Consider the following 27,415-nt stretch of genomic DNA (forward strand, 5'->3'; position numbering starts at 1 on the left):
CCATATCCCCAGCCCTATTTTGTATTTTATTTAGAAATAGGGTCTCACTGAGTTGCTTAGTGCCTCACTTTTGCTGAGGCTGGCTTTAAACTCAGGAGCCTCCTGCCTCAGCCTCCCAAGCCACTGGGATTACAGGTGTGTGCCACTGTGCCTAGCTTTTTATATATATATATATATATATATATATATATATATATATATATATATATATATATATATAGTTGTATATGGACACAATATCTTTATTTATTTATTTTTATGTAGTGCTGAGGATCGAACCCAGTGCCTCACACATGCCAGGCAAGTGCTCTACCACTGAGCCACAGCCCTGGCTTAATATATTTTTATCAGAAAGATTTTGCTGAATCCTTGGGTTTTCATATTAGAGATCTGTACTATTTTAGATAGAAATTTTTAATACTACCAAGAATCTCATATTAGGATTATGTCATTTTTTCTTGTACAAGTCCAAAGGTCTGTTGACAATCTTCAAAGAATACCCTCTATCTGGAGAAGTTTCCACATGCCATATACTATTAATAGAGCATGTCAAGAACTTCAATATAACTGTGGAGAATTAAGAGCACCTGCTCCTTGCAAAATTCTATAGACATTTTTCTCTTTTAACAACCAGCACTATTATATTCAGGAAAACAAAATCTGAAGTTAGGAACAGAAAGTCATCAAAGGAAAATTTCTTTAAAGAAAATGAAGTGTTTACTGTTTCTCTTGGTTCATCTGTACATTAATCTCTTGTTTTTTAATCTATCCATAGATACATTAAAAAATAGATTTACTGAAACATCATGACACTACTGATGTTCCCTAATGAATTTCATATAGCCTCAATACATTTTATACCTAAAGATTATTTGCTCAGTATTTTGCAGCAAAAGTAGACAGCCATAAGCTCATTCCTGCCTATGCAGCATCTTCAGCCCTTATTTTCTTCTGAAATTCCTGATCCTTATCAATCATTTAAAGTTGGTCATTATATAGAGACCCAACAGTAAATCAACAGTGAAGTTTATCATCTGGAATCTGCTCTTACTCTCATATTTCCTATTTATAGAACATATGCTTATTCCTCTCACTCACCATATACTGAATCAATGACAAACCTTGATTTTATCTCATTATCTCTCAACTACAGTCAGTATCTTTATTGTCTCTACTATTCCCAAACCTCTTAAAACCAAGTTTCCCTACAAGTTTGTCAATAAAATTTGGTCAGAACATAAAGCTCTGTACTGTCTTTTTCCCACTTAAGTAAATATCAACATGTTATGCTTCAGAAATACTAATATTTGGTTACAGGATGTTACCCTAGACTCCACTGAGAATATGAATATAAACTGAATTGCATTTAGAAAATTTTTGAAATTTGGAATTGTGAGAAATACATCTGGCCTCCAAGAATTTGAATAAAGAATTGTGGAGGTTGTTTTGTGGATTTTGGTTGGTCAGACTTGCTGAGCACTTAAAAATGTTGTTTCCCATCTTTGGAATCACATCTGGGATGAGTATTTTTTATAAACATCTCAGGTGCTTCTTATGTGACCAGCCCAACAACTGTCCTATGAACAAATTAGTTAACATGAACTAACTGATAATACCTGCCCAGGTAATTGAAGTGGTAAATGACGTATAGTTGTGAAAATATTTTATTCTATCAGGACTAGTTTGCTAACTTACAAATCTCAGGTCTAATGGATTTTCTTACCAATCCCTTACCCCTCTCATGGAAGTGCACAGGAGAACACAATTTTTCTGGGAGTATCTAAATAAAATGTTAATATGAGCACCTTAATCTCAGTCTTCTCCCTGAGAGCAATGCTTAAAAAGAGTAAAAAAAGGGTAGTATCTGGCATTTCCCTATAGTCTTAGGGAATTCTTCCAATTAGTGGGGGAAAAGTCCTACTCAACATGTACTTGGATGTTTGTCTTTGATAGTAGGGGCTAAAATATCTGGACATGATATTCTAAGATTTACCATTAAAGAGAAAACAGGCAATTGATCTGTGGTTTTAGGAAAAGTAGAAAGAGAATAAATTAAGAAAATTGGAGTCTCAGTTCTGAACCAGGGAATGAATAAATGTTGAAGACTGGATGTAGTGAATCCAAGTAGCAAAGCTAAGCTGGTATACAAACTGGCTTCAAGGGCAACAATTTTATTTAGAAGCCAAAGGTGAATTCAAGGTTCTAATCAAAGGTAATTTGCCACTAGGAAACCAGAAAACAATGAAAGAGTTCAGCTTGTATGTATAACACTGACATCCACAAAGGATTTTACAATTCAATTTTTTAAACAAAGGTCATCTGCTTCTACAAAATCCTATAAGGCAATGGTCCTCAACATTGATTACACATTGGAGGTCCCAGTGCAGTGCAGCTCAAACTCTGTTCATAGAAATTACTGGAGGATCTTGTGATTCAGTAGGCCTGGGTGGAAACTGAGTCAATGGTTCTAACAATGTCCCAGGTGATACCCACTAATTACTAGTCCTCAGAAAACATGCTGAAAAACAAGGAGTCAAAAAACTTAAATACAGGTATGTAAACCACACCCTTGAAAGACCTATTTAGTTGATCTGAAACTACAGCCTAGATGTTGGCATTTGTAAAAGTTCTCCTGGTGTTTCTAATGTACAACTAATTTGCACTGCCTCCAAGTCACTGTTATAGATGAGGTTCCAGTTCTGGCTAAGATAAAGTACAAGCATGCTCCACCCAATTTTGTCCATTAATTACAACTAAACATCCTGCAGAAAACACATAAAGCATACATATAAGGACTATGAAAATAGAAGTAGATTAGAAAGAGAAAAACTCAAAAGAGCAGAGTTTCTTCCCACATCTTCCAGGTTAGACTTGAGAACCCAAATCCCAAAACTGAGCAGTGGGTGGAAACAGAAAAAAAGCACCAAGCTACAAAACGAGAAAAGGGGATAATTGGGGAGAGGAGTGGGGAGGGAAAGAGACTTTGTAATTTTTCTTCTCTCAGCTATGCCTCAGGACAAGTCCTAGTTCTAAGGCTGCACATATATAGCTGATAGCCAATTAAACTATTAAGAGTTCTTTTCTCTGCCAAAGGAACGAGGTGATTTGAAGAATATGGAGGGAATTCATGTTTTTCCTCTACGTTTTCTGCCACCACTTTGTCCAGGAAACAGATCCACCTGCAGGAAATGTACAATAGCACACAAGCTAAAAACCCCAGTTTTCTAAACAATGAAAAGGAGCTTCTGGGAGCTTGAGTACAGAGGAAATCATGGTAATGAAGGAACTGGAGAAAGGTCCTCTCAATCCGTGTATGTGATCTAAAGCTCACCTGCAGAGTTGCACTGACCCAAAGTTACAATATCAATGGCTTTGAAAACTGCATTATGACATGACTACCAGCCAGGTCGCAGGAAGGTTTCTGTTCAGTCCCATCTGGAACCTGGACAGCACTATAAAAATTTTAAAAGTAAATTGGAATTGGATCCACAACCCAGGGTGCAGCCTGAATCTAACCAGACAGATTGCCTCTTAAAATAAAAATGAAAGTCTTCTCCATAGGATTTTTTAACAGCATCCAGTCTTAAAAAGTTACATTCAAAGTGTCCAGGACATAATACAAAACCATTTGATATATTTTACAGATTAAAAAAAAGGAAGTCAAGACATCCAAGGTCACATAGCTGACAAATACTAAGACCAGGACTAAAACTCAGCTTTTCTAATTATGCGTTGAGCACTTTCTCTATAGCCAGGTAACTGATAAATAGAACAGTTAAGACCTTAAGACATGACACTGAACTAAACTCATTCTTTAAAATCTGCACAAAAACCACAAAGAGTGCTTTCTATATTACTTTATCTGTCTATAACTGAAATACTGAAGGCTTCTGTGTCCTGTGATATTATGGACATAACAAGACAAAGAAGAGAAAAATCCCAAGGTGACAAGTTTTCAGAAAAGGGCCTACTACTCCAGTGCTACTCTCTCCACTAACAATAAGTACTCCAGCAGAGGCCACTTATTTTTTAAAATTTAATATTCTGCTTAGAAGTTATCTTTCATTTGAAATCCCTATCTAAGGTAGACTAAACCTCTCATTTTCCCTCTTCAATGATGCCATAAAACAGTAACAGTCTCTAATACTTTTTGCAGTCCTTTGCTGTTGCTATCACATTTTCAACTTCATTAGAGTCAGCTTACTCATGAATTCTGAATTTCTAGCATCGAATATAATACATAATTAGTTTTTTAATATTATAAATAGCTTCCACTTATTAGGCTTTGACAATGCATCAAACACCATGCCAGACATTCTGCACAGGTTATTTCAATTAATAATTATAAGTCTGTTAATCTCTTTTCAAATGAGGAGATCAATATGTAATTGAGGTAAAGTAACTTCTTAATATTTAGCAAACATCAGATGAATCAACTGTTGGATTTCTTGCCCTATAGTAAAACAAAAAACCATCTAAACAGCTAGATTCTCATTTTGGTAAGCTCTATGGATTCCCATTATGCCTACACTCTTTCCATGACTGAAAAAAGATAATCTAGCTGCAGATGTATCAACTGGAATATGCCAAAATAAAAAGACATTCTTAACTCCCTTAGGCATCAAATTTTTCTAAGGGAATGGTGTTCCTAGGCAACCCATTCATAACAAAGAATATGTATATAGTGAAAGAGATATAAAACTAAAACCCCAAAACCCTGAAATAAGATTCTGTATTCATGTATACAAATAGATTTATGCCCCACTGTTTGGATTTTGACAGGAGATGAAACAGGGGGAGAGAGTAGCAACAAGAGATAAAATCATGGTAATTAACAGCATAGACAATCTCTTGCTAGGTGGACAACCTTGGGCAAGTAACCTTTTGAACTCTGTCTCCTCTATGTATATTGGAAATAACACCACTTACTTTTAAAATATTAATGTGAGCCTCAGAAATATACAAACTACATGGCACAATGCTTGGCACTTGGTAGGTTATTAGAAAATGTCAATTACAAAAAAAAATCACTTTTTGTTTCAAGTTAATATCTAACTGATGATTCCTTCCCTCTTAAGACATTCCATAGAATTTTTTCTGAATGCTACCTGAGTTCATCATTCCTAGCCTCTTCCATATCATCGCAGCCCACTTCACCTTGTGCCTGTCATCTACATCACTGTTAGTACATCATTACCTCTGTTAATATAAATATAAAGGCCTCTCCTATAATTTACAGTATCCCCACCTGTCTGAAAGATGGTGATTTAATTTCTATGCATAATTTCAAGTCAGTGACTGGTTTCAGCAGTGGAAAAGCCTTTTATTGCTCACTAATATCTACTATCTAAAAGTTTTCCTGGCAGATCATGCTACCAAACCATTTATTAGAAGTAAAGATTCTCAAAAGTGTCAAAAGAATAATCTATCTAGCTGCTCAATAAGGAATCATTGATGCCTATTCTCCATGATGAAAGGTAAAAGAGTCTAAAAGTTAAAGAACCAATTATGTCCACTGAAATATTGCACATAAAACGAAAACGTACCTTCTATCTCCACCAAAGGTTCCTGAGTAAACTCCTGAAAGAATTTGTAGAAGAACTTACTGCAAGCAGCCAAAACAGCCTTATGGGCCTTAAAATGATGTCCTAAGGTGGAAAAAACAAACAAAACATACTTATGCACAAAAATCAAATGTAAAAACTGTAAAACATAAAATATAAAAGTAAAATAGATTTTTTTTTGCAACATAATATCTGTATAAATTATTGAACTACAGATAGAATATGGTCAGCTCTCTTGGCAAATTTTAAACTTAATTAAACAAGAAGTCAAATTTTTACTTCAAAGACAATTAAGTTTTTATAAAAGCCCACTTACAATACTAGGTAAGGAATTTTCTAGCTCTTTCTATGACCATCAATTATGAAATAAGACGTCTATACTACTCAGTGAAATTGCTAAATGAAGAATCCAAAAGATCACACAGCATTTGGAGACAAAAAAACCGTAAAATAAGTATAAGCACAAAGTTTGATGTGTATGCAATAGCAAATGTTTTAAAAATGCATACTATGTGGTAACTCAATTTTGGTGAACCTATAATAAATAAAGAACAGCTTGCTTTGAAAAGTCTCTGTTTTCACTAAACAGAAAAGATACTCAAGCTGGGCTTGTCTCCTTTATGACAATTAAGACTGATGAAGCCTTCAACTATTTGTGGGGGACTCCCAAAGAGGCTCTCTCACATTCTCCATCCAAAACCATCTGAAAAACCAGAAACCTATACTTCCCAAATGACTCCTGTAAGAGGACTTCTCAAAGCAGCTTACCAACAGAAGACTATCAACCAAACATTTTTAGACATTCTCATCTATTAACCAAAAATTCTGAGATGTAGTCTATACGCCAAACTTCATCATCCTGCACTCTTGCGTGCAATGAGAAAACTTTAACAGGATGCAAGAAGTTAAAATGCGATGAATACCAGGCTATACTGAAAGAACAACTGACCAACCAGATTTCTGCAGTACGGTCTATGCGAGCAGACACTGACAAGTGTCCTCCAGTTTCAGTGCACACCATTCAGTGCACACCATCCAGACTTTGGTAGGGAGCCCAAAAAGAGTAGGGGGATAAAGGCGGGTGGTGGAAAGGGAGAACTGAAGCCATAAATACGCTCCTCTGACCACTGTCCTACGCACCATCGACTATTAGTGTGATATCGGTAAATCGATCCTGCTCTCGTTGTTCATTCAATCGGTCCAGAATCATTTTATGATGTTCAGGAAACTCCTGAAGGCATTCCATCGTCTCTTCAGCCTCCATGGCCTTCGGGTTGCTCTACAAAAGAGGAGCATGATAATGTACACCCATGAGCTCGTGCTGGGAAACAAAACCCCTAAAGCACAAAACAACGAAAAAACAAAACCCAGGAACATGAAAAGAAGGGGGGGGGGGAGGGTGAGGCAAGAGAGGAAGGCGAGGGAAGAAAGAAAGGCGAGCCAAGTAGCCGCCGCGCGTTGCGGGCCGGAGCCGCGGCCGCGGGACTCCGAGCCTGACCTAATTGGAGTCGGGAGACGCGAGCTGGAGCGGGGTGGGCACAGCGCCGGAGGCTCGGGGCGCCCGGGCGCGCAAGTCCGGCAAGGGAGGGAACCCGACAGCCGCGGCGGCGCTCTAACGGCCCTCCAAGCCCTTCTGCCCCGCCCGAGCTCCCGCTGCCCCAGGACCCGGTCGGGCCCGCGGCCCACAACGACTCCCGGGTCGCCTCTCCCTCCCCCGCCCTCCCTCTTCTCCCCCGCCCCGACCCGGCCGGCACTCACTCAGGGAAGGAGGAGCGGTCCGGGCCTGCGCGTCACTTACGTGGACGTACTGCGTCACTGCGTCAGGCTCCGGCTGACGCGTACGCCAACCGAGGAAGGGGCGGGCCACGCCCCTACCGCCCTCTAAGTGTAGGGGCGGAGCCAGCCGGGTTTTGGGAGCTCCCTGCGGCTCTGGCCGCCGGCTGAGAAAAGGAACCTGACTTGGGCGGATACAAAGCTTGGCTGGGTCGGAGAGAGGAACCTAAATCACCGCCCTTCTGCCTTTTACTCTTACCCGCGTGACTCCAGGTGCAGATGCTTTCGACCCCGTACTCTGAATACACTTACTAACCAGTCGCACCACGATTATATCCCCTGGCTGTTCCAGCCACGCCCCACCCCGCCCAATTTTCCTCGCGAGCCCAGGTTGGCCTGCCTTACCTAGCTCGCGTTTCTTCTCTCCTCCCCTTCCGTGCTCTCCCCTCCCAGAGCACAGGTTACCCTACACCTTTCCCTGTTCCCAGGCCGCAGCTTTCCCTCCATCATTTTCTTCGCAGGATCCCGGGCGCTCCTTACGCAGGGTCTAGCTGACGCACGTGCGCTCGCCTGCACGCCCTGGTGGAAGCGGCCACGGGAGCGAGCACGTTCAGTCGCCCGGGATCTGTCTCCCCAATGCCCGCCCTCTTCGCGCCGGCCGGAGCACGTGTTCACTAGGATCGGGACCTGGATCTGCGCTGAATTACTCCCGTGATTTCCTCACTACAGATCTTCTCACCCCGCACCTCTGCTCATTAAAGAGGCCTGTGTCTCAGTTAACCATACACATGCAACTGGCTCATTCATCCTAAGAAAGGCTTTTTAGGAGAATGCAATAGTTGAAGTTCAATTCTTTTCTCTTAGGAGTTTGAGAATGAGGATTAGGAGAGAACTCAAATAGCTATGTGCAATAGTGGGTATAATTATTATTGCAACAGACATGTTTTAAGAGTCAACACTGTGCTAGACGCTGTTCAAGGAACTGGGAAATCCGGCGGTGTGCAAGGTACACATGGTTTCTACATTCTGAATCTTAGCCTGGTAGAGTAAATAAACATTTATTGTCTGAGTATTGATTGCTAAGTATTATGACATATGAAGAACAAGGTAATGGGGGGTGGAGGTAGAGGAGAGGCAGTGGCCTGTAAGAAGTGATATGAAAAGTACATTTCATGCAAAGGGGCCTCATTCATAGCATTCCTGCACTGAAAGACTTGCTGGGAAAGACTTCCAGGGGTCTTGTAAACAGTGTGAAATATGTTAGATTTTCTTATCATTTCAAAGGAAAGCTGGCAGAGAGGGACAATTTCGAGGAGACAGATTGAGTAGGGATGATGGAAGTCATTTGGATGGGGGTGGGGCTGTAGCTAAGTGGTAGAGAGCACTCGCCTAGCATGTGCAAGGAGCTGGGTTTGATCCTCAGCACCACCTAAAATAAATAAATGAATAAAATAAACGTATTGTGTCCAACTACAACTAAAAACTTTTTTAAAAAAAAAAGGCATTTGGGTAATGAATATATAGACTCAAAGGAAAGAGTTAACAAAGAAGAGTTTGAAATTTTCAGCATAAAATAAATATTGACATGACAGTAGATGATATTGCTTAAGGAGAATCTGCAGAAGTGTTAGGCTAGCTACAGGTTGAAATCAGTTTACTGGAGTTTTTAAGATATTGTCATTATTAATCACAGTATTTCTTAAGATGAAGAAATTATGCATAAAAATAGACTTTGGGGAAATTGCAGTATGTAGGGCTGCTGCCCTGCACAATTGGATTGAACCAAAAGAAAAACACCTCTCCTTATGGGATTTGAGCTCTCCAGTTCACCACAGTCCCCACCACTGTATAATGTCTGGGACTCAGCTCATAGTATTCATTTTTTGGAGGTGGGGGATTGAACTCAGGGGCACTAGGTCACTCAGCCACATCCCCAGCCCTGTTTTGTACTTTATTTAGAGACAGGGTCTCACTGAGTTGCTTAACACCTTGCTTTTTGCTGAGGCTGGCTTTGAACTCTTGGTCCTCCTGCCTCAGCCTCCCAAGCTACTGAGATTACAGGTGTGTGCTATGTCATCCAGCTTCATTTTTGATACTTGCCCATTTTCTAAGGTATTTGCGTTGGGAACTCTTGGTTGTACAGCATCCAAAAGGAGGGTATAGGATTTTACTCCTTTAGAAGTATCAATATCTATGGATGAAATAGAAAAGGAAAAAAACTTTGAAAAGACTAAGTGTTGCAACTGAAGAAATGTGGAAAGCCAGAGGAGGATGTCATCAAGAAGGCCACCAAGTGTTTCAAAATGGGAGGCTAAGTATTCGGTAGTACCAAGTGCTGCAGAGTGGCCAAACTAAATAAAGATTGGGGAATGGTGGGGTAAATTATTTAATATCTTAGACATCTTTGGTAGAAGACTTAGCAATAACAAATTTAGTGGAGTTTTTGAGGGTTTCGGGGGATAGTCTGTATCCAATAGGTTAAGAAATGATTAGGGAAAGAAAAGGAATGGTAATTATAGAACTCTTATTTAATACTGGATTAGAAATTCCAAATAAGTGGAGTCCTTGATCATTCCTGTGGAGCTAGGAAAGAAGACAGAACAGGGCCCAGATAGTAAAAAATCACAAAAGATAGCAGTCTAAGCAGGAGATAGATAACACTTGAGGCCCAGATTTTTTTTTTTTTTCACCAATGTTCTCCCTGGTGGCTGCAGAATCTTGTGTCTAAGTTGCAGTCTCATCCCATCTTGGCATAATAATGTGACATGCAAAACCATCCAGGTGTGAAGATGGTTGCTATTCTAGGTACTGGAGACCCTCAGGATATTGTTATTGCCGAAGGGGCCACGAAGATCCAAATGATGCTTCTTTAACTTTTAAATCTTTATTGCAAACATGCACCCTGCTTGCTTCTTGGTCTCCCTATGAATTGTTACTTTTTTTTTTTTTTTTGTGGTACTAGGGATTGAATCCAGAGGCACTTAACCACTAAGTCACATCGCCAGACCTTGTTTATATTTTATTTAGAGACAGGGTCTTGCTAAGTTGTTTAGGGCCTAAGTTGGTGAGACTGGCTTTGAACTCATGATCCTCCTGCTCAGCCTCCCAACCCACTGGGATTACAGGTGTATGCCACTGTGCCTGGTTTGTTTTCCTCATTTTTTCCCCTCATTTCTCGCCTTAATTTGGATAAATATTATGAGTCCTCTTTCCTTTACCTTGGTAGTTATTTATTCATTATTTTAGGGGCCAACCTATAGTTTATATCCTGATTTAAAACATTTAAATTACTTGATATTTTTACCCTCTTTCCAGACTACAGAAAGTCCTTGGAAAATTTTAATTTCCTTTACTCTCCTCTCCACCCCGCAGATTTTTGCTTTACATGTATATCAAATCCCACATCATTTTATTGTTTCACATAGTTATCACCCATTGAGATTTGCTCATAATCTACACTTTGTGCCACTTTCCACTTATACTTCAAATTGGTTTCACTTTCCATTAGGTTGCAAGTTTTTTTTTTTTTTTTTTAGTATTTTAGTATTCTGTTATGGTTTGGATATGAAGTGTCCCCCCAAAAAGCTCCTCTGGTCATTTCTTTTTACCTTACCTATCAGACATTCCTGGACATATCAATCCAAAATAAGCTTTCCCTTCTTAATTTTGTTGTAGAAGCCAGTACTGGCCTCTTTGCCTCTCAGGACCCAAAGCACCAGAGTAAGCCCCTGAACAACAATGTTGCTCTGTCACCGGCGTGTTGCTGCCCTCTAGTGGTCTGTTGGCAGGTGAGGTTCTCCTCGCTTTTCTCGTAACACCAGGGGGCAGTAAAACTTCCAGCCAAGAAGTTTAGCAAACACTAAAATTGGGCTTTTGAAACCTGGAGTGGGGCAGGAGAAACTGTGAGGCCCAGCACTGGGAGGGAGGGCTAAGATCTTGGTCCCTCACCTGAAGTGTGTGAAGGAAGCACTGGTATTCCCAGTCATTCTCTCATTGCTTGTGGGGATGCAAAATGAAGCAGGTGTGGTCAGAGGACTGAATGGATCTCCCTGCTTTGATCAAAGGCCAAACTGTCATTTTCTTATTTACAAATGAAATTAGGTGACTGTTATTGTTGTTGTGGTGGTGGTGATGTCTATAGCAGACAAAAGATAACATGTCCAAGGCTGAGGCAGAAGAGCCATTGGTTCAAGATCCGCCTGGACTACGTTATGTAGGAAGACCCTATCTGAAAAACAAAAACAAAAAAAGATGACATGTCCATTGCAGTGTGGTTCATCCTTCAATTCTCCAGGGGTTTTTTTTTTTTTTTCCCTGTCATTGCTGTTTTGTGTTTTGTCATTTATGTTTGTTCTGTGGGGACTGGGGACATTGGTTGTTTGTGCTAGGAATTGAACAACCCAGGTCCTCCTGTGTGGGGGGCGGCCGCCTTGTACACAAGCCAAGACTGACTTCCCCCACCCCCAGCCATGAGTAAAGGGGGTATTGGACTGGCATTGCACACCACACACTGTGCGAAGCAAGTGGTCCTTTCCTTTGCCCGGTAAGGAAGGGCTTCAGCTCTGGGCTTGATCATCACCCAATGGAATCGAGCAACACCCCCCCCCCCCTTTGAATTATTATCCCTGCCTTATTTGGGTGGAATATTCTATCAAATATCTTTTCCTTAATAAACAGAGGGGTTCCACGTGCACTCGCTCTCTTGCCCTCTTGACTTCCAGCATGGAAGAGGACACTTGAGGTCTCAGAGCAGTCCCACCCTTGACCTGAGAAACTCATGTCTGTGTGTTGCGTGATTTCTTTGCCATTTTCTTAGTTAATGTTACAGCCAGCTCTTTTGAACCTAGCTGTCACCAGGGGGCAAAGTTGTTATGTATGCAGTCGAAGGGGGAGAAATAAAGAATTACTCAATAAAATTTCACTCTATAGGTTCTTAATCAAGAAAGGACAATCCTTAGTGCTGGGAACTGCAATAGACATAATCAATTAACAGCAAACAATTCTAGATTAATTAATTCACTGTAAACAATTCTAGATTAATTCTAAGCACTGCAAACACACTTAAACTTGACAGGATAATGACGACATTCCCTCTGCATGCTAAATTCAGTGTCAGATCAAAAGTCTGAAGCCTTAGGCTTCAAGTCCAGCAGATGCACACTCACTCAGACCCTGGTGATCAGGTCCAGAACCAAGGCAGGCTTCTCCTGGTGTGGAGTGGACTACTGGTTGAGGAGAGGGAGAGGGTTGTATGGAGAAGTTGCGGCTCTCACTAGGATCCAGAGTTTGAGGGTGGTGAGGATCACGCAGAGGATCAGGAAAATGATGACAAGTGATGGGATGTCAGTCCAGGTCCTCATCAGGCCCTCCAGCTCTAGTGCATCCTTGTTTCCGCTGGCTGAATCCCTGTTCATTAGCTCTATTATTTATACTAAATTTTGGGGCTTTTGACTCTCCTTTCAATCCTTATCAGCTACCAAAGGATTGCTCCGTGACATCATTTACCCTGGGGTCAGAAACATCTGGTTTGGTGGTCTCCACCCTGATCTTCTTGCTTTTCCCTCTTATCAGGCAAGGACAACCTGTCAGAGGCCACTCTTGTTTATCAGGGTGAGGGGAAGTGACTTGTCTGAGGCCATATTGGTGGGCTCTGTGTGTGCCTGGTGAGAATGCAGGTTTTTTTAAATGGAGTTGCTTAGGCTCAGGCCTAAGGCCGTCCTCACACCACTCATCTCATCAGTGCGGGCAGAGGAGGAGATTGGAGGCCCGCTGGGATATTAAGGTAATTGGTGAAATGTTTATTGTTACATTCAGCCCTCTCTCATAGGAAAAGCGCACTTATTGTGGATTTTTTTGTATTTTGAAATATTAAGCTGATAATTTTTTAGATTTATGTACTGGGGATGGATGTTTAGAGAATAAGAGGAAAGAGGAAAGTTGTTTTTTTTTTTTTAATAGTGGGACGTCAATAGGAGGAATTCTGTTCTTCCAAAGAAATAAATTTTATTTTTCTACTGTTTTGGGGAATATTCAGGCGATTTAAACTGGGCCAATGAAATCTACTGAGCCTCTTCACTGCATCCTATATGAGATCGAAATAGGTTATAAACGGGCTGCTATTCTAAGACAGATGCAGGCTCTATCCCGCTGCTGGCAATATTTCTGCCCCTTAAATGACCGAGTTTGGGTGCCAAACACATACTGCATTAAAAACTAATAACAATGCCAGCGTCTGCTGCTGAATCCCGCCTCTGGGTTATGGGATTTTTGAAGTGTCTGCTGCTGCAAAGGGGAAGTGCAAGCAAGCCAGCCTGCCAGCCAGGCGCTGATGGCGATTTGCAAGATGAAAATGTGGCTGCTGCCGCCCCACACCTTCTTAACCCCGGGGCAACTAAAAGAAACTGGGAATGCTGCTTAATCCACAACCATGGCAGCCAAACATGGCGGCCGACAACCAGGACTGGTGGAATGCCCATGCAATAGGGTCTCGGATTTAAAATGGAGAAACGCAGGCAGACAAGTCCAGGGTCAAGGACTCTTGCCTGAGAGTCAGGCATGGTGCACAATGGCGGCTGGTGGAGCAGGCAAAGCCCAGACAGCCCAGGGGCCCTTTGATAATTGTGGGAACAATGCTAAGCCAGCTCCACGCTATACTGGTAACCGAGGGGCGGGGTGCAGAATAAACAGCACAAAGCCCTGGACGCATGTCGCTGGGCCCAGCCGGGTTCAGTCAGGACTGCTGATTGTCCGACTTGCAACAAGCTCAGGAAGGGCGATACTGGGGATGAAATTCCCGGGACTTCAGGCAAAACTTTGGGTCATGAAAAACACGGAAGAATACTCCAGCCACATGGCCGGAAAAACATGGCGGATAAGTCCCGCCTCCTGCACTTCTGTGGGCTTCCATCTAGTCTTTCCCATTGTCACTCAGGCAGGGCTTCCTCCCCGCCTCCCAGCTACCAGCCTGTTTTGGGTTTGTTTTTTTTTTTTCCCCTCCCCTGCACGTGTGCAGCTAGAGCTCCAAGCCTGCCCTTTGCAGTTTCCACTCCTTAAAAACAAACGCTCAGCTGTCAAAAAAATTTCCTTCAAATCTTCAATATATTCCCACCAACGAAAGATATTGCTTTTCAGTCAAAACTTGATTCGACAAACTCTTGCATCACAGCCCTAAGCCTGACTTATTTTCCAAGTTAAATAACGTGAGTTTTTATCCCTTGACAGGTTCCTTTAGGAATCCTCTTTTTTTCTGTGGTTTGTGTTACTAAGGAAAAATTACAAAAATAGCGGTACAAAGAAGCCGGCAATCTGAGATGTTTTTCTCCTAATGCTTTCCTGACAACCAAGGGTCCTTATTCTTTTGATTTCTGTAATACAAGAAATGAATAAATATATGCGCAAGAATTTTGTTTTAACTACATTACATGATATCACATAGATATGAGTAGACTCCTAGTAAAATAAAAATGGATCCAAATACTTTTAAGAACCATGTGGTTTAAAAAGATTTATTTTAAATTGGATAATTATATAATGTATAAGCTATTATATTTATTCCTGATACATATTTTTCCAGTTGCTAAGTAATCTGTAATCTTTTATTCGTAGGGTAATTAACATATATGTCTATTTGTTTCTAACCATTTTTCTTTAAAAGGAAACATGATTTATATTTTTATACATGTATTTATCTGATGCTCTGCCTTTTATAGTTAAGAGATATTCAAGATAAATGTAATTTGCTATAAAATACGTATTTCAAGAGATACTTACATTAAATTATAAGGTTGTGTTACAACCATCAAATAAGCTTTAATTCCTAATTATTGTCCAGGTTTTTATAATATGACAAATAAATATAATCTTATATACAGAGTGTCCAATGGCTTTGGTTACATTTCCACTGAAATATTTCTTCTTATCAGGGTGATAGACCCAGCCTGATTCCTTCTTAAAATTGGGAGCCATCTTGCCACAAACTCATGAAAAGCTAATTTCGGCTTTACTATAAATTACTGCAAATTCTGAACTTGCTTGGAATGCCTGCCGGTGCCTTGAACTCACCCATGCCTGCCTCTCTCTGACCAGATAGCAGCCCTCTCTGAAACTTTAGTGATGCCTCTTCTATCTTGGCCTTCCCTGGCCAGATAACGACCCTCTCTGAGGCTCTAATACCTTCATAAATTCTGATGTCAGGGCCATCAAAAATGTAAATTAGCTTTTGTGTTATGCTCTTCAGAGTTTTGTTATCTGTAACCCCACTTTGTGTAACTTATTGGGCTATAAAGCTGGGCTGCATGAAAGCTGCAATGTTGTCTTGTTCCGGAGGTTTTTGGTGGGAGAGGCAGCCTGGCCAGTGGAAATAATAAGCTTTCTTTAATTTGATTTTAATTGGAGTCAGTGGTCTTTTCTTTGCGTCCTGGTCTAACAAAGGTATAATAATTATGATTAACTAGACAGGTGATATAGGAAGTTAAAGTAATTGAGAATCAGATTTATGTATAACTTGATTGGCTATAAATATATAAAATTATCAGTTTTAGGATGTTTCAGTCTTTTCCCTGGTATTATTATGCTGATATGACAAAACCCAAGATTTTTGTCCATATTTTGAGATGAGAAAAACTTATTGGTACATTAGTTTATTCTCATTCCAATAAGGTTATTACTTATGCTTAGTGATTCTTGCTGTTTGAACAAGGACTAATTTTTAGTGAATTAAAATTCATATACCCAGGGTTGGGGCTATGGCTCAGTGGTAGAGCACTTGCCTAGCATGTGTGAAGCACTAGGTTTGAACCTCAGCACCACATAAATAAATAAAGTCAAGTTATTGTGTCCATCTACAACTAAAAAAAATGTATTTAAAAAATTCATAATCCTTGATTAGATAATAGTGGACATCTTCAAGTACCATCTTAAATTCCACTGAGCTATATTCCCAGCCCTGAAACTTGTCTTTAAGGACTAAATTTGATATTCAAAAACATCAATAATTATGATAATTATTACTAATTTACACATTAATTCTGTTTATTAAATATGTCTCTAAAATATCCAAGGCTTGAGAGAACATTTTATCAGAACTAGTATTCTCCAAATTAAAGTTATATGTTAATTCTAAACTATAGAAAATAGATATTATGCTATTACTTAGCTAAACTTTAAAAGGGAAGGCCACCCTAAGAAGAGAATTTTATTGGGAATTCATTTGTATCACATATGATCCTCTAACTGGACCTATTATCAATAAGATATATTGTGAAACTTGTATGTTTCTTCCTACACTGGAAAGTAAACTTGATTATATATATATTTTTAAAGACAATTTAAAGACACTAACTTGTTTAAAGGGTGCTATTATGAGAAATAACGATATTTTGAGATCTTCTCTCAGGAAGGGATTGAAGATTCTCTTAATCTGTCCATTTTACATATGACATTAAAATGGATCAATTAGTTTACATACTGGGAAATTACAATGATCAGAAAAATTGCCTCATTTTCATGTATTATTAGGCCTAACCATGATCACTATCATGAGAGAAAGCCTTAAAAAAAAAACACGTACTAAGGAAGAAAAATCAAAGAGACCCCCCCACCACCAACAACTTAACATAGACAAGAATGAATTCAGGGAGATTTTCAAAAGGTTCAAATGCATATATTGTAATGTTTCACAACTTATGCTAGATGTCTGACCTCACCTAGAAAGATATTATGCTGTTACTTAGCTAAACTTTAAAAGGGAAGGCCACCCTAAGAATAGTTTGAAAAAGATCTATCTTAAACATGTCCCAATAACACAGAATCGGGACAAACCTGGTTGTTTGTCTAGAGCACAGACAATTCCCCAAAACAAACTAGGATCCAACAGATAAACAGGATGCCTGATAAATAATTATAGTAAGCCTTCAGGAAAGTTCTACTAACTTCATGGAGAGACTCAAGGAGACAATACACAGCACCCTAAATTTATGGAGGGTCACCCATTTTCAAAGGATGAGTTTATCATCCAGCTATCCGTGGACATTGGTAGGAAATTACAAAAATTAACATGTCCCTGATCAATTATTAGATGTTACCACACAGTTTAAATAGAGATCAAATAAAAGAAAGAAAAAACATAGAGACAGAAACTAAGACTGAAATACTAGTCTTGGCCCCAGGAGGAATAAACTTGCTGGGTGGAAATGTTACTCCTCTTCCAAGTTATAAACAGGCTTTGGAAATCTTTAATACATTATATATAAGTAAAGTCTTTAAAACATTAAAACAGGGCCTTACTCTGATCCCCTGTTATTGTTTATCACTGAGAGAAATAACCCTAAAAATAGTCAACCTTAATATAATAGACAGACAGCCATGAACAAATCAGCTCAATAGCCAATAGTTTATCTCAATAAAAAGCTTAAACATGATAAGCCTGCTCTCAACTTTACCTGAAAACAAGGTAATGCCCTACAGCACACATTGATATTTTTAAAATTAGTAAAGTCATGACTTACACATGATTATTAAAGCTAATCTTACTATGCCTGATTTGTAGGCAGGAATTGTAGGGAAGTTTCCTGCTATGGCCTGCAGGCCTCTGTTCAATCTCCTTATGCTTTAATTATTGGAAATGTGAGAATTAAGAGAAAGGATGATAAATATCTTGTAGCCTGTAAAAAATACAATTTAATTAATTACATCACTAGTTATAATTGAGGGGAAGGAACATTGATCCTTCACCAACCCTCTTTTGTCTTATTACCAACCAACATTTCAGAACTATGGTATGCTGAAGTTGGTGTTCAGGCTTTGCAAGAGATGTATGCTCAGTTAAACAGACCTAAGTGAGCTCTTGGTCTTATAACCCTTGGAGTGGCTACTTTAATTTTATTCATTATTTCTACAATTACAGCCTCTGCAGCTATGTTTTAAAACTTACAACATATGAATTTTCTTAATAACTTGGCTCAATGTACTTCCAAAGCCCTCCATAATCAGATAAATATTGATGAAAGTATTGAAACTGAGTTGAATGTCCTAGAAGCCACTGTAATAAATATTGGAAATGAGCTTTATACTCTCAAGTTTAAGGAAAGGTTTGAATGCCATACTAATTATAAATATGTCTGTGTTACTGCAGCCAAATATAACGCTTCCCAATGAGATTGGGAAAAGATTAAAAATCTTCTAATGGGTATTTGGCAGAGCAATAATAATAACCTCAATCTTTTGGAGTTACGTCACTATATCCAGGGTATTCAAAACAGGTAAAATCAATCTTTTGGATCCTACCTCTCTAGCTGATCAAAGCATGTCTTTAATCCTGAAAATATGTTGAAACATTCTACATGGTATGTTACTGAAATGATATGTTTTCTACTAATCCTTTTTATGTCATAATAGTACATCATGACGTCCTTGGACCAAGGATCCAGTGACTGAAAAATATAGCCCCTCTATTGCATTTATAAATTAAGAAAGGGGGGATATGTGAGGACCCGCCTTACACATGAGCTAACATTCCGCCCCCCCCAGCCTTGAGTAAAGGGGGTACTGGATTGGCATAGCACACCACACGCTGTGCGAAGCAAGTGGCCCTTTGCTTCACTTAAGGAAGGGCTTCAGCTCTGGGCTTGAACATTACCCAATGGAATTGGGCAACCCCCCTTTTGAATCATTATCCCCTGCCTTATTTGGGTGGAATATTCTATCAAATGGCTTTTCCCTAATAAATAGAGAGGTTCTGGGTACACTTTCTCTCTTTGCCCTCTTGCCTTCCAACATGGAAGAGGACACTCGAGGTCACAGAGAAGTCCCACCCTTGACCTGAGAAATTCATGTCTGTGTGTTGCATGATTTCTTCGCCATTTGCTTAGTTTAATGTTACAGCCAGCTCTTTTGAACCCAACTCATCTTGCCAGTGTGGTCAGATGGCGAGACCCCTGCATGCTGAACACAGGTTCCACCACTTGCATGACTGAATGGCCTCCCCTAGCTTCCAAGGAAGCAGAGGAGTGTCAAGATATGTGTTTGCAAAGCTACAACTATCTTATATTTGATAAAGGAGCTAAAAGCATGCAATGGAGGGAGGATAGCATCTTCAACAAATGGTGCTGGGAAAACTGGAAATCCATATGCAACAAAATGAAACTGAATCCCCTCCTCTCGCCATGCACAAAAGTTAACTCAAAGTGGATCAAGGAGCTAGATATCAAATCAGAGACTCTGCGTCTGATAGAAGAAAAAGTTGGCTCCGATCTACATATTGTAGGGTCGGGCTCCAAATTCCTTAATAGGACACCCATAGCACAAAAGTTGATAACAAAAATCAACAAATGGGACTTACTTAAACTGAAAAGTTTTCTCTCAGCAAGAGAAACAATAAAAGAGGTAAATAGGGAGCCTACATCATGGGAACAAATTTTTACTCCTCACACTTCAGATAGAGCCCTAATATCCAGAGTATACAAAGAACTCAAAAAATTAAACAATAAGAAAACAAATAACCCAATCAACAAATGGGCCAAAGACCTGAACAGACACTTCTCAGAGGAGGACATACAATCAATCAACAAGTACATGAAAAAATGCTCACCATCTCTAGCAGTCAGAGAAATGCAAATCAAAACCACCCTAAGATACCATCTCACTCCAGTAAGATTGGCAGCCACTATGAAGTCAAACAACAACAAGTGCTGGAGAGGATGTGGGGAAAAGGGTACTCTTGTACATTGCTGGTGGGACTGCAAACTGGTGCGGCCAATCTGGAAATCAGTATGGAGATTCCTGGGAAAGCTGGGAATGGAACCACCATTTGACCCAGCTATTGCCCTTCTTGGACTTTTCCCCGAAGACCTTAAAAGAGCGTACTACAGGGATACTGCTACATCGATGTTCATAGCAGCACAATTCACAATTGCTAGACTGTGGAACCAACCCAGATGCCCTTCAGTAGATGAATGGATAAAAAAAATGTGGCATTTATACACCATGGAGTATTACGCAGCACTAAAAAATGACAAAATCATAGAATTTGCAGGGAAATGGATGGCACTAGAGCAGATTATGCTTAGTGAAGCTAGCCAATCCCTAAAAAACAAATACCAAATGTCTTCTTTGATATAATGAGAGCAACTAAGAACAGAGCAGGGAGGAAGAGCAGGAAGAAAAGATTAACATTAAACAGATAGATGAGGTGGGATGGAAAGGGAGAGAAAAGGGAAATTGCATGGTAATGGAGGGAGACCCTCATTGTTATACAAAATTACATATAAGAGGTTGTGAGGGGAATGGGAAAATAAACAAGGAGAGATATGAATTACAGTGGATGGGGTAGAGAGAGAAGATGGGAGGGGAGGGAGGGGGGATGGTAGAGGATAGGAAAGGTAGCAGAATACAACAGTTACTAATAGGGTATTATGTAAAAATGTGGATGTGTAACCCATGTGATTCTGCAATCTGTATTTGGGGTAAAATTGGGAGTTCATAACCAACTTGAATCTAATGTATGAAATATGATATGTCAAGAGCTTTATAATGTTTTTAACAACCAATAAAAAAAAATTAAAAAAAAAAAAAAAGATATGTGTTTGATGTGGGATGCTGTCAACATGAATCAAACTGTTTTTCAGCAGATATTCTAAAGTTGGGGGCCTTCACAAGCATGTGCTGCAGTCCTTTCCTTCTATAACACAATTCAATGTGTGTCATAGAAAGTTCATTCTGGATTTTATTTCTTAAACTATCTGTCTTACCCCTTCCAGATTTTTCTGCCAAAGTTGTCTGTTACCTTCACTGGAACTGTGGTTGCAACTTATCAAGGAAATAAATATAGATCTTTGCATGGTGAACTGAAGAGGAAATTGTTTGTGCCCACATGCAAAGAAAAAAGATATGATAAAGATGGTAATTTTGCTATTTTAGAATTGATTCTGATTTCTCCAGTTAAAATGAGCTAGTGAAATATGTGTCCTGTCCTGAGGAGCTGATGATTTGATGGATGTTAACATGATGTTGGAGATACTGATATGTCTTTATCTAAATACTTTTACTTATTGGGTTGTTCTTTATTTCTAAAAAGTGCATTAAAAAAGAGAGATGATCATTGAAGACGAGAGACTATCAGAGATTCCATTTTTACTTTCATCTCTACCTTTTATTTTCTGATTTCCAAAGTAATAACTAATCCCTTGGGACAGGATGTGGAAGGGGGACAGAAAAGGGACAAATAGCCAAAATGGTGGCACATGCCTGAAATTCCAGGCACATGGGAGGCTGAAGTAGGATTGCAAATTTGAGGCCAGTCTGGAAAACTTAGCAAGACCCTGTCTCAAAATAAAAAGTAGAAAGCCATGTAGCTCAGTGGTAGAGTGCCTCTGGGTTCAATTCCTACTACTACCAAGAAGAGTCTTAACAAACTGGCCTTGTTAAGTCCCCCCCCACCCCAGTTTATTACCATGAGATCATACTTATTAGATCAGCAAATCAAACAAAACAAAAGAACAAAATTTTAAAAGTTGGGGGAGGGACAAATGGTGCTTGAGTAGACTGAAAAAGAAAAGTCTTCTATGATCCTGCTTGCCAATAACCACAAACAGATTTTTTTTTAACTTCCACAATTTCTTAATAGCCATTCTAAAGTCCAAATTTTCTTAAAACCTGTGCTTCCCCCCTACAATCTGGTCCCCAAATGGTTTGGCATCAAAACAGACCTAACTTGAGATGAGTGTATTTTATGCTTTTTTATTTATCCTGATTAGCAGAAATAGTCTTCCCTCCTCCCCCCAGATAAAAAGTATTAAGGAGGGCTGGGGTTGTGGCTCAAGTGGTAGAATGCTCACCTAGCACGTGTGAAGCACTGGGTTTGATCTTTAGCATCACATAAAAATAAAATAAAGATAGTGTTAAAAAAAGTATTAGGGACACATTGCAGGATTCCATCCTAGCACAGAATATGTGGGTTATACTGTCTATAATCTCCAGATATGCTCTTTCTGGTATGTCTTCAATCTTCTGCACTCAAGAGTCATAAAGCACTTCTACCCCTAGAATTTCTTAACTCTATTGTGTCCTGTACTTTATTCTAATTACATATAAATATAGATCATGATATACATGCCATTATTAAACAATTGATCATTATTAAACATTCGGTCAATTGATTTATCACTGCATAATAAACCTTGTCATTCTTTGACCAATGACATATATCCATTTATGGGGAATGCAAAATATTCTAATTTCCCAAGATACTCCCCATTTTCTTCTTTTGCACCCAAACAATTTCCACCCTATGCAAATATATTGTATATAAACATTACTAATGTGAATTTCTAGATTGTATACAGTTGTGAGCATTATCAATTTAAGTTATTTACTTTTAATATTCTTTCAAAATGCAGCATCAACAGATTCTCATTTGAAGTACATGAGAGTTTTTACTACTCTATTCTCAATAGCATTAGGAATATTCAACTCAAAATACCTGTATTAGACAAAATATATATCCAAATTTGTATTTCTATTTCTTTGGTCCTAGGGAGTCTGAGAATGATTTATTGTCTTTTTTATAGTATTTTTAAAAGATTACTATCTCTATAAGGCAGTTAAATTATTCTTGACTAAAGTTTGAAAGAAGAGGGCATCCAATGCCCAACAAGTAGCCCTTGTTCCTGGTAGTCACTCCTTATACTACTCCCCTATTACTCTGGAGTTGGTCTATCATAGAACTGATGATTTATCTCTTCTGAGAGTCAGTTATAAAATAGAGTGTAGATTCTATTTTGAACACTCTGACATGCTCTCTCCTTGAATCAATTCCTCTGGGGATATCAGTTGCCATTTCATGAACTGCACTATGGAGAGGACCCTATGGAAAGGAACCCAGATCTATTGTGAACAATGACGTAATTGAACTTGGAAGGTGATCCTAGCCTCTAGCAAAGCTTCTGTTGTCTGCAATCTCATGAGAGACTCTGATCAGGACCATGCAGCCAAGCAGCTCTCAAATTCTGATTCCCAGAGACTGTGTGAGATAACAAATATTTGCTGTTGTAAATTGCCAGAAATTGGAGTAGCTTTTCAGTCAGCAAATAGATTTTCATGTAATTATGGAGGCTTCTGTATATAATTTGTTCATTTTCTTAGGCAAATATGTTTTTAGTATATGTGGGTACTATTCTGGTAAATGCCTCTACTATGTATTTTAGGATTAATCAGTTGAACAGTATATGCAACTAGTTTGCTTCATCTTACTCCTGAAGGATATTTCTAGTATTAATATACATATTTTACTTATAATCATAGTTGCCAACAACTTCCCTATATTATACACAATTCTGTGGTTCATGTATGTTTCCTTAGAGATATGAATGGAATATTTTCTATGATACAGATACGTGACTGAGATTAAGAGGGATGAAAGGGAAAAGCTTATCTAACTTCCACAAATACTGACATATTGCTTTTCAGAATTAACAGAAATATCAATCCTCTTGAGAAGTCTGCTTATCCCAAATCATCATTAACTTGAAGTTATCTGCATTTAAATTTTTGTCCTTTTTACAGCTGCATAGGTTGAATTCACATTTGCCTAATTAATATGTTGAGTCCCTCTTACCTTAGCTATTCTATACTAATCTTTATAAATTAACTATTCATATCTTTTTTCTCACATTTTCCTTTGTGTTTCCTGCCTTATCTATTCATTTTAAAGGTTATATATTCTTTGAATATACGTGTTCATTACTTGTGAATTTAATACTTTGTGATTATTTTGTCTCTCTCTGTTCATCACCTCTCAACTTTTCTCACAAGTTCTGCAATGTAATTTTCTTATTTCTATGTACAATATCTTTTCCCAACCATTTTTGATAGTTGTCAATATTTCCAGGACATATAAAATTGTAGCCGGGTGTGATGGTGCATGCCTGTAATCCCAGCAGCTAGGGAGGTTAAGGCAGGAGGATCACTAGTTCAAAGCCAGCCTCAGCAATTTAGTGAGGCACTAAGCAATTCAGTGAGAACCTTTCTATAAATAAAAATACAAAAAAGGGTTGGGGATGTGACAGTAGTTAAGTGCCCCTGGGTTCAATCTCCGGTACCAAAAATAATAATTATAATTATAATTATGTATTAATCTAGGCATCATTTCCCTGTCACTGAGTTTTAGTTCTTTATTGTTATACTGAAGCTTATAAAGAAGCATGTTTCTTGCACTGAAGCTCCTATAATAATCTGTATATTGTCCAACCTCTGAGATCCTCTAACTGTCTGTAATCCTTAAAATTGAATGCCATCATAAACTCACAATTTAGTTTTATTTTTCTAATTAAAAAATTTTATATATATATATATATATATATATATATATAAATTTGTGTCACATATGTATATGTATCTTTGTCCACTGAAAAGGAGTGGATGCAATAACCAACCAAATAGTAATGAACACACCAAAGCCAAAATGATGGTCTCTACATGCCATTATTTCTTTCTTTCTTTTTTTAATATTTATTCTTAAGTTTTAGGTGGACACAATATCTTTATTTTACATTTATGTGGTGCTGAGAATCAAACCCAGTGCCTCGTGCACGGTAAGCAAGCATTCTACCACTGAGTCACAACCCCAGTCCCATCTACATGCCATTTTTTCAATAAAATAAATGGAGGTTGTTTGGAGATGTGGTAGATTCCAAGTGTGGGGCAAATAAAGTAAAATAAAAGCCTGATGTTCTTTATTGTATTTGGAGTATTGAAAACTCTCAGAGTATTTGTAATGCACTGAAAGAAAATAGCAAGTGTGAAAGAGATGCCATTAATAAAAGATAAATTTTGAACTTGAAATAGAATACCAAGGACAATTGTCCTAAACACTGTCTCAGGTTAGATCATGGATATGGAAATGGATTCATAGATAGAAAAGGATCACCTAACTCCACCTGCATTCTTAATCTTGATGACAATGAGAGAATCATGCTATGTGCTTCTTAGTGATGAGAACACACTATCACCTATGTAGCATTCCTACCTAAAAATCAAATTCAATCTAAGTCAAATCAGATCTCTAGATGTAAAAATCAGAGTCGTGAACTAAAATAGAACAATATCTAGCAAGGAATGAACCTAATTTAGGAAGTGAAAAATATATAAATAATAAAAGGCAATAGCATAGTGTAGGTGGGAAATTATTAGAAACCAAAAGACTTCTGAGACATCTAAATCATTTGTGATATATGGAACTTCTTTGACTCCTGACATAAAAGAAATCAAATGTAAAAGGACTTTTAGAGATAATTGGAGAAAATTCGCATACCTTAATTAATAGATTATAAAAAATTATAAGATATTTTTTTTCATGATAATGATGTGAAAAAAAACCTTATCTTTATAGATAGGTGTAATCACATGGACAGGTGAAATGACATGATAGCTCTGATTTATTTCAATATTCTACCTGAAACTTTGGAAGAAGTGATGAAGGAAGACTGTAAAATGTTAGTAACTATAAAAACCTGGGTGGTGGCTTCTCTATTTATGTATTCACTTGAAAATTTCCACAATAAAAGCTAAAATATAAATGAGAATCAGATCTAAAGATGTCTTGAGATATGCCAAGATAAGCTCATTCAAACTTGAGTTTGCAGACAGTATACTTATAAAGTATGTGTATGCAAAATAGATATGAAACCTATATTTTAAAATCTGCTGAGCTGTCAGTGTCAGATTTAGCACATATCTAATATGAATGTGTTAAGGTATTATCCATCAAAATCCTCACAAAACTCCCTTGCATAATCCAAAGGGAGATTCTGTCAACATTTATACCCAAATATGATAATCCTCAAGCCTCTTGTTCCTGCTCTTATACTGTTGCACTGTGCCTCATTGGTGATTGATGTTTGTCATCTGCAGAGGGACCAATTGCTTGTTCTCAAGAGAATCTTTCTGGTACATTACAGCACAGGTTAGCTGTGCCTCACATCTCAGTGGATTTCAACTGTCATTGAGTTTAGATAATTCTCTTTCCCTTCCAACCACTGAGGCAGTGCTTTCTAACACTAGTCTTCAGGTAAGCTATGACAACTCCGTGTTTTGGGGGTACATAAGTACATCATTTAACAGAAATATATGTTCTGAGGTGTGTGTCATTAGTTGTTGTTGTTATTACTATTATTGGTACTGGGGACTGAACTTGGGGCACTTTATCACTGAGCTTTTCATGTTTTTTTTTAGACCTGGTCTCACTATGTTACTGAGAATTGCACTAAATTGATGAGGCTAGCCTTGAACTTGTGATCCTCTTGCCTCAGCCTCAAAAGTGGTGGGATAACATGTGTATACCACAATGCATAGCTTCATTAGGCAATTTGCTGGTTGTGAAAACATTATAGTATACTTACACAGACCTGGATGGTAGAAGCAAATTATTCTACTCATGCTTCCTGATTCAATCAAGAGTCAAAGTAAACACAAGATGTATGGGGCTACTGCTGGCATATATATAAGTAGAAGAAGTACTTTCTAAAATAATGATAAAACTATAGACTAGTAAATAAGTAACTAGTAACAATTGTTTATTCATCATTAAATATTATGTGTATGGGCCATATTTTTATATGATTGGCAGCACAGTGGGTTTGTATACACCACAATCACCACAAACAAGTATTTTAATTTATTTTTGGCTGATTATTGAGAATAAGTTGTAGATGTCATGCCCTTTTACTTTGGTAAGTATCTACTACCCCGAGACAACTGTATTCTCCTATATCTAGTGATGCTTTGAATTCTCCACCTCTAATTCAATCATCAGTTCCTTTTGACTTCAGACAATTCCATCTGAAAATGGACCAAAATTGAGAGTGACATCATCCTGGTGGATCTTCTGTGTGTTTAGTTCCTAATTTTCCAGTTACAACCACTTTGCCTGACAGTTTAGGACCACCTAATCAACAAGAAGAGTCTGGGTCTTCTGAATACCAGATACCTGGCATCACTTGGGGTGAGAAGGACGTGATGGAACAGCACTTTCCTCGCTGTGTGTGGGAGGCCTGGGATTCTGCAGACCAGACACCAGGGTCCCAAAC

The 27,415-nt window shown here is 38.6% G+C and overlaps 1 protein-coding gene across 4 annotated transcripts in view; it reads right to left on the reverse strand.

Annotated features, from left to right (window-relative positions):
• Znf131 (zinc finger protein 131) overlaps nt 1–7,860 on the reverse strand; it is a 30,145-nt gene extending 22,285 nt beyond the window's left edge. For 2 of the 4 annotated variants that reach the window (XM_027954417.3, XM_027954413.3), the window contains exons 1-3: nt 7,063–7,248; nt 6,705–6,843; nt 5,547–5,648 (exon numbers count right to left, since the gene is read on the reverse strand). In XM_027954417.3, the coding sequence (XP_027810218.2) occupies nt 5,547–5,648; nt 6,705–6,828 (226 nt within the window). In that variant the 5' untranslated portion in view covers nt 6,829–6,843; nt 7,063–7,248. The other 2 variants (XM_027954415.2, XM_027954414.2) reach the window with 2 other exon arrangements.
• Between the last annotated feature and the right edge of the window lie 19,555 nt (nt 7,861–27,415).

Source organism: Marmota flaviventris, chromosome 5 (assembly GCF_047511675.1).
Source record: "Marmota flaviventris isolate mMarFla1 chromosome 5, mMarFla1.hap1, whole genome shotgun sequence".
NCBI classification, from domain to species: domain Eukaryota; kingdom Metazoa; phylum Chordata; class Mammalia; order Rodentia; family Sciuridae; genus Marmota; species Marmota flaviventris.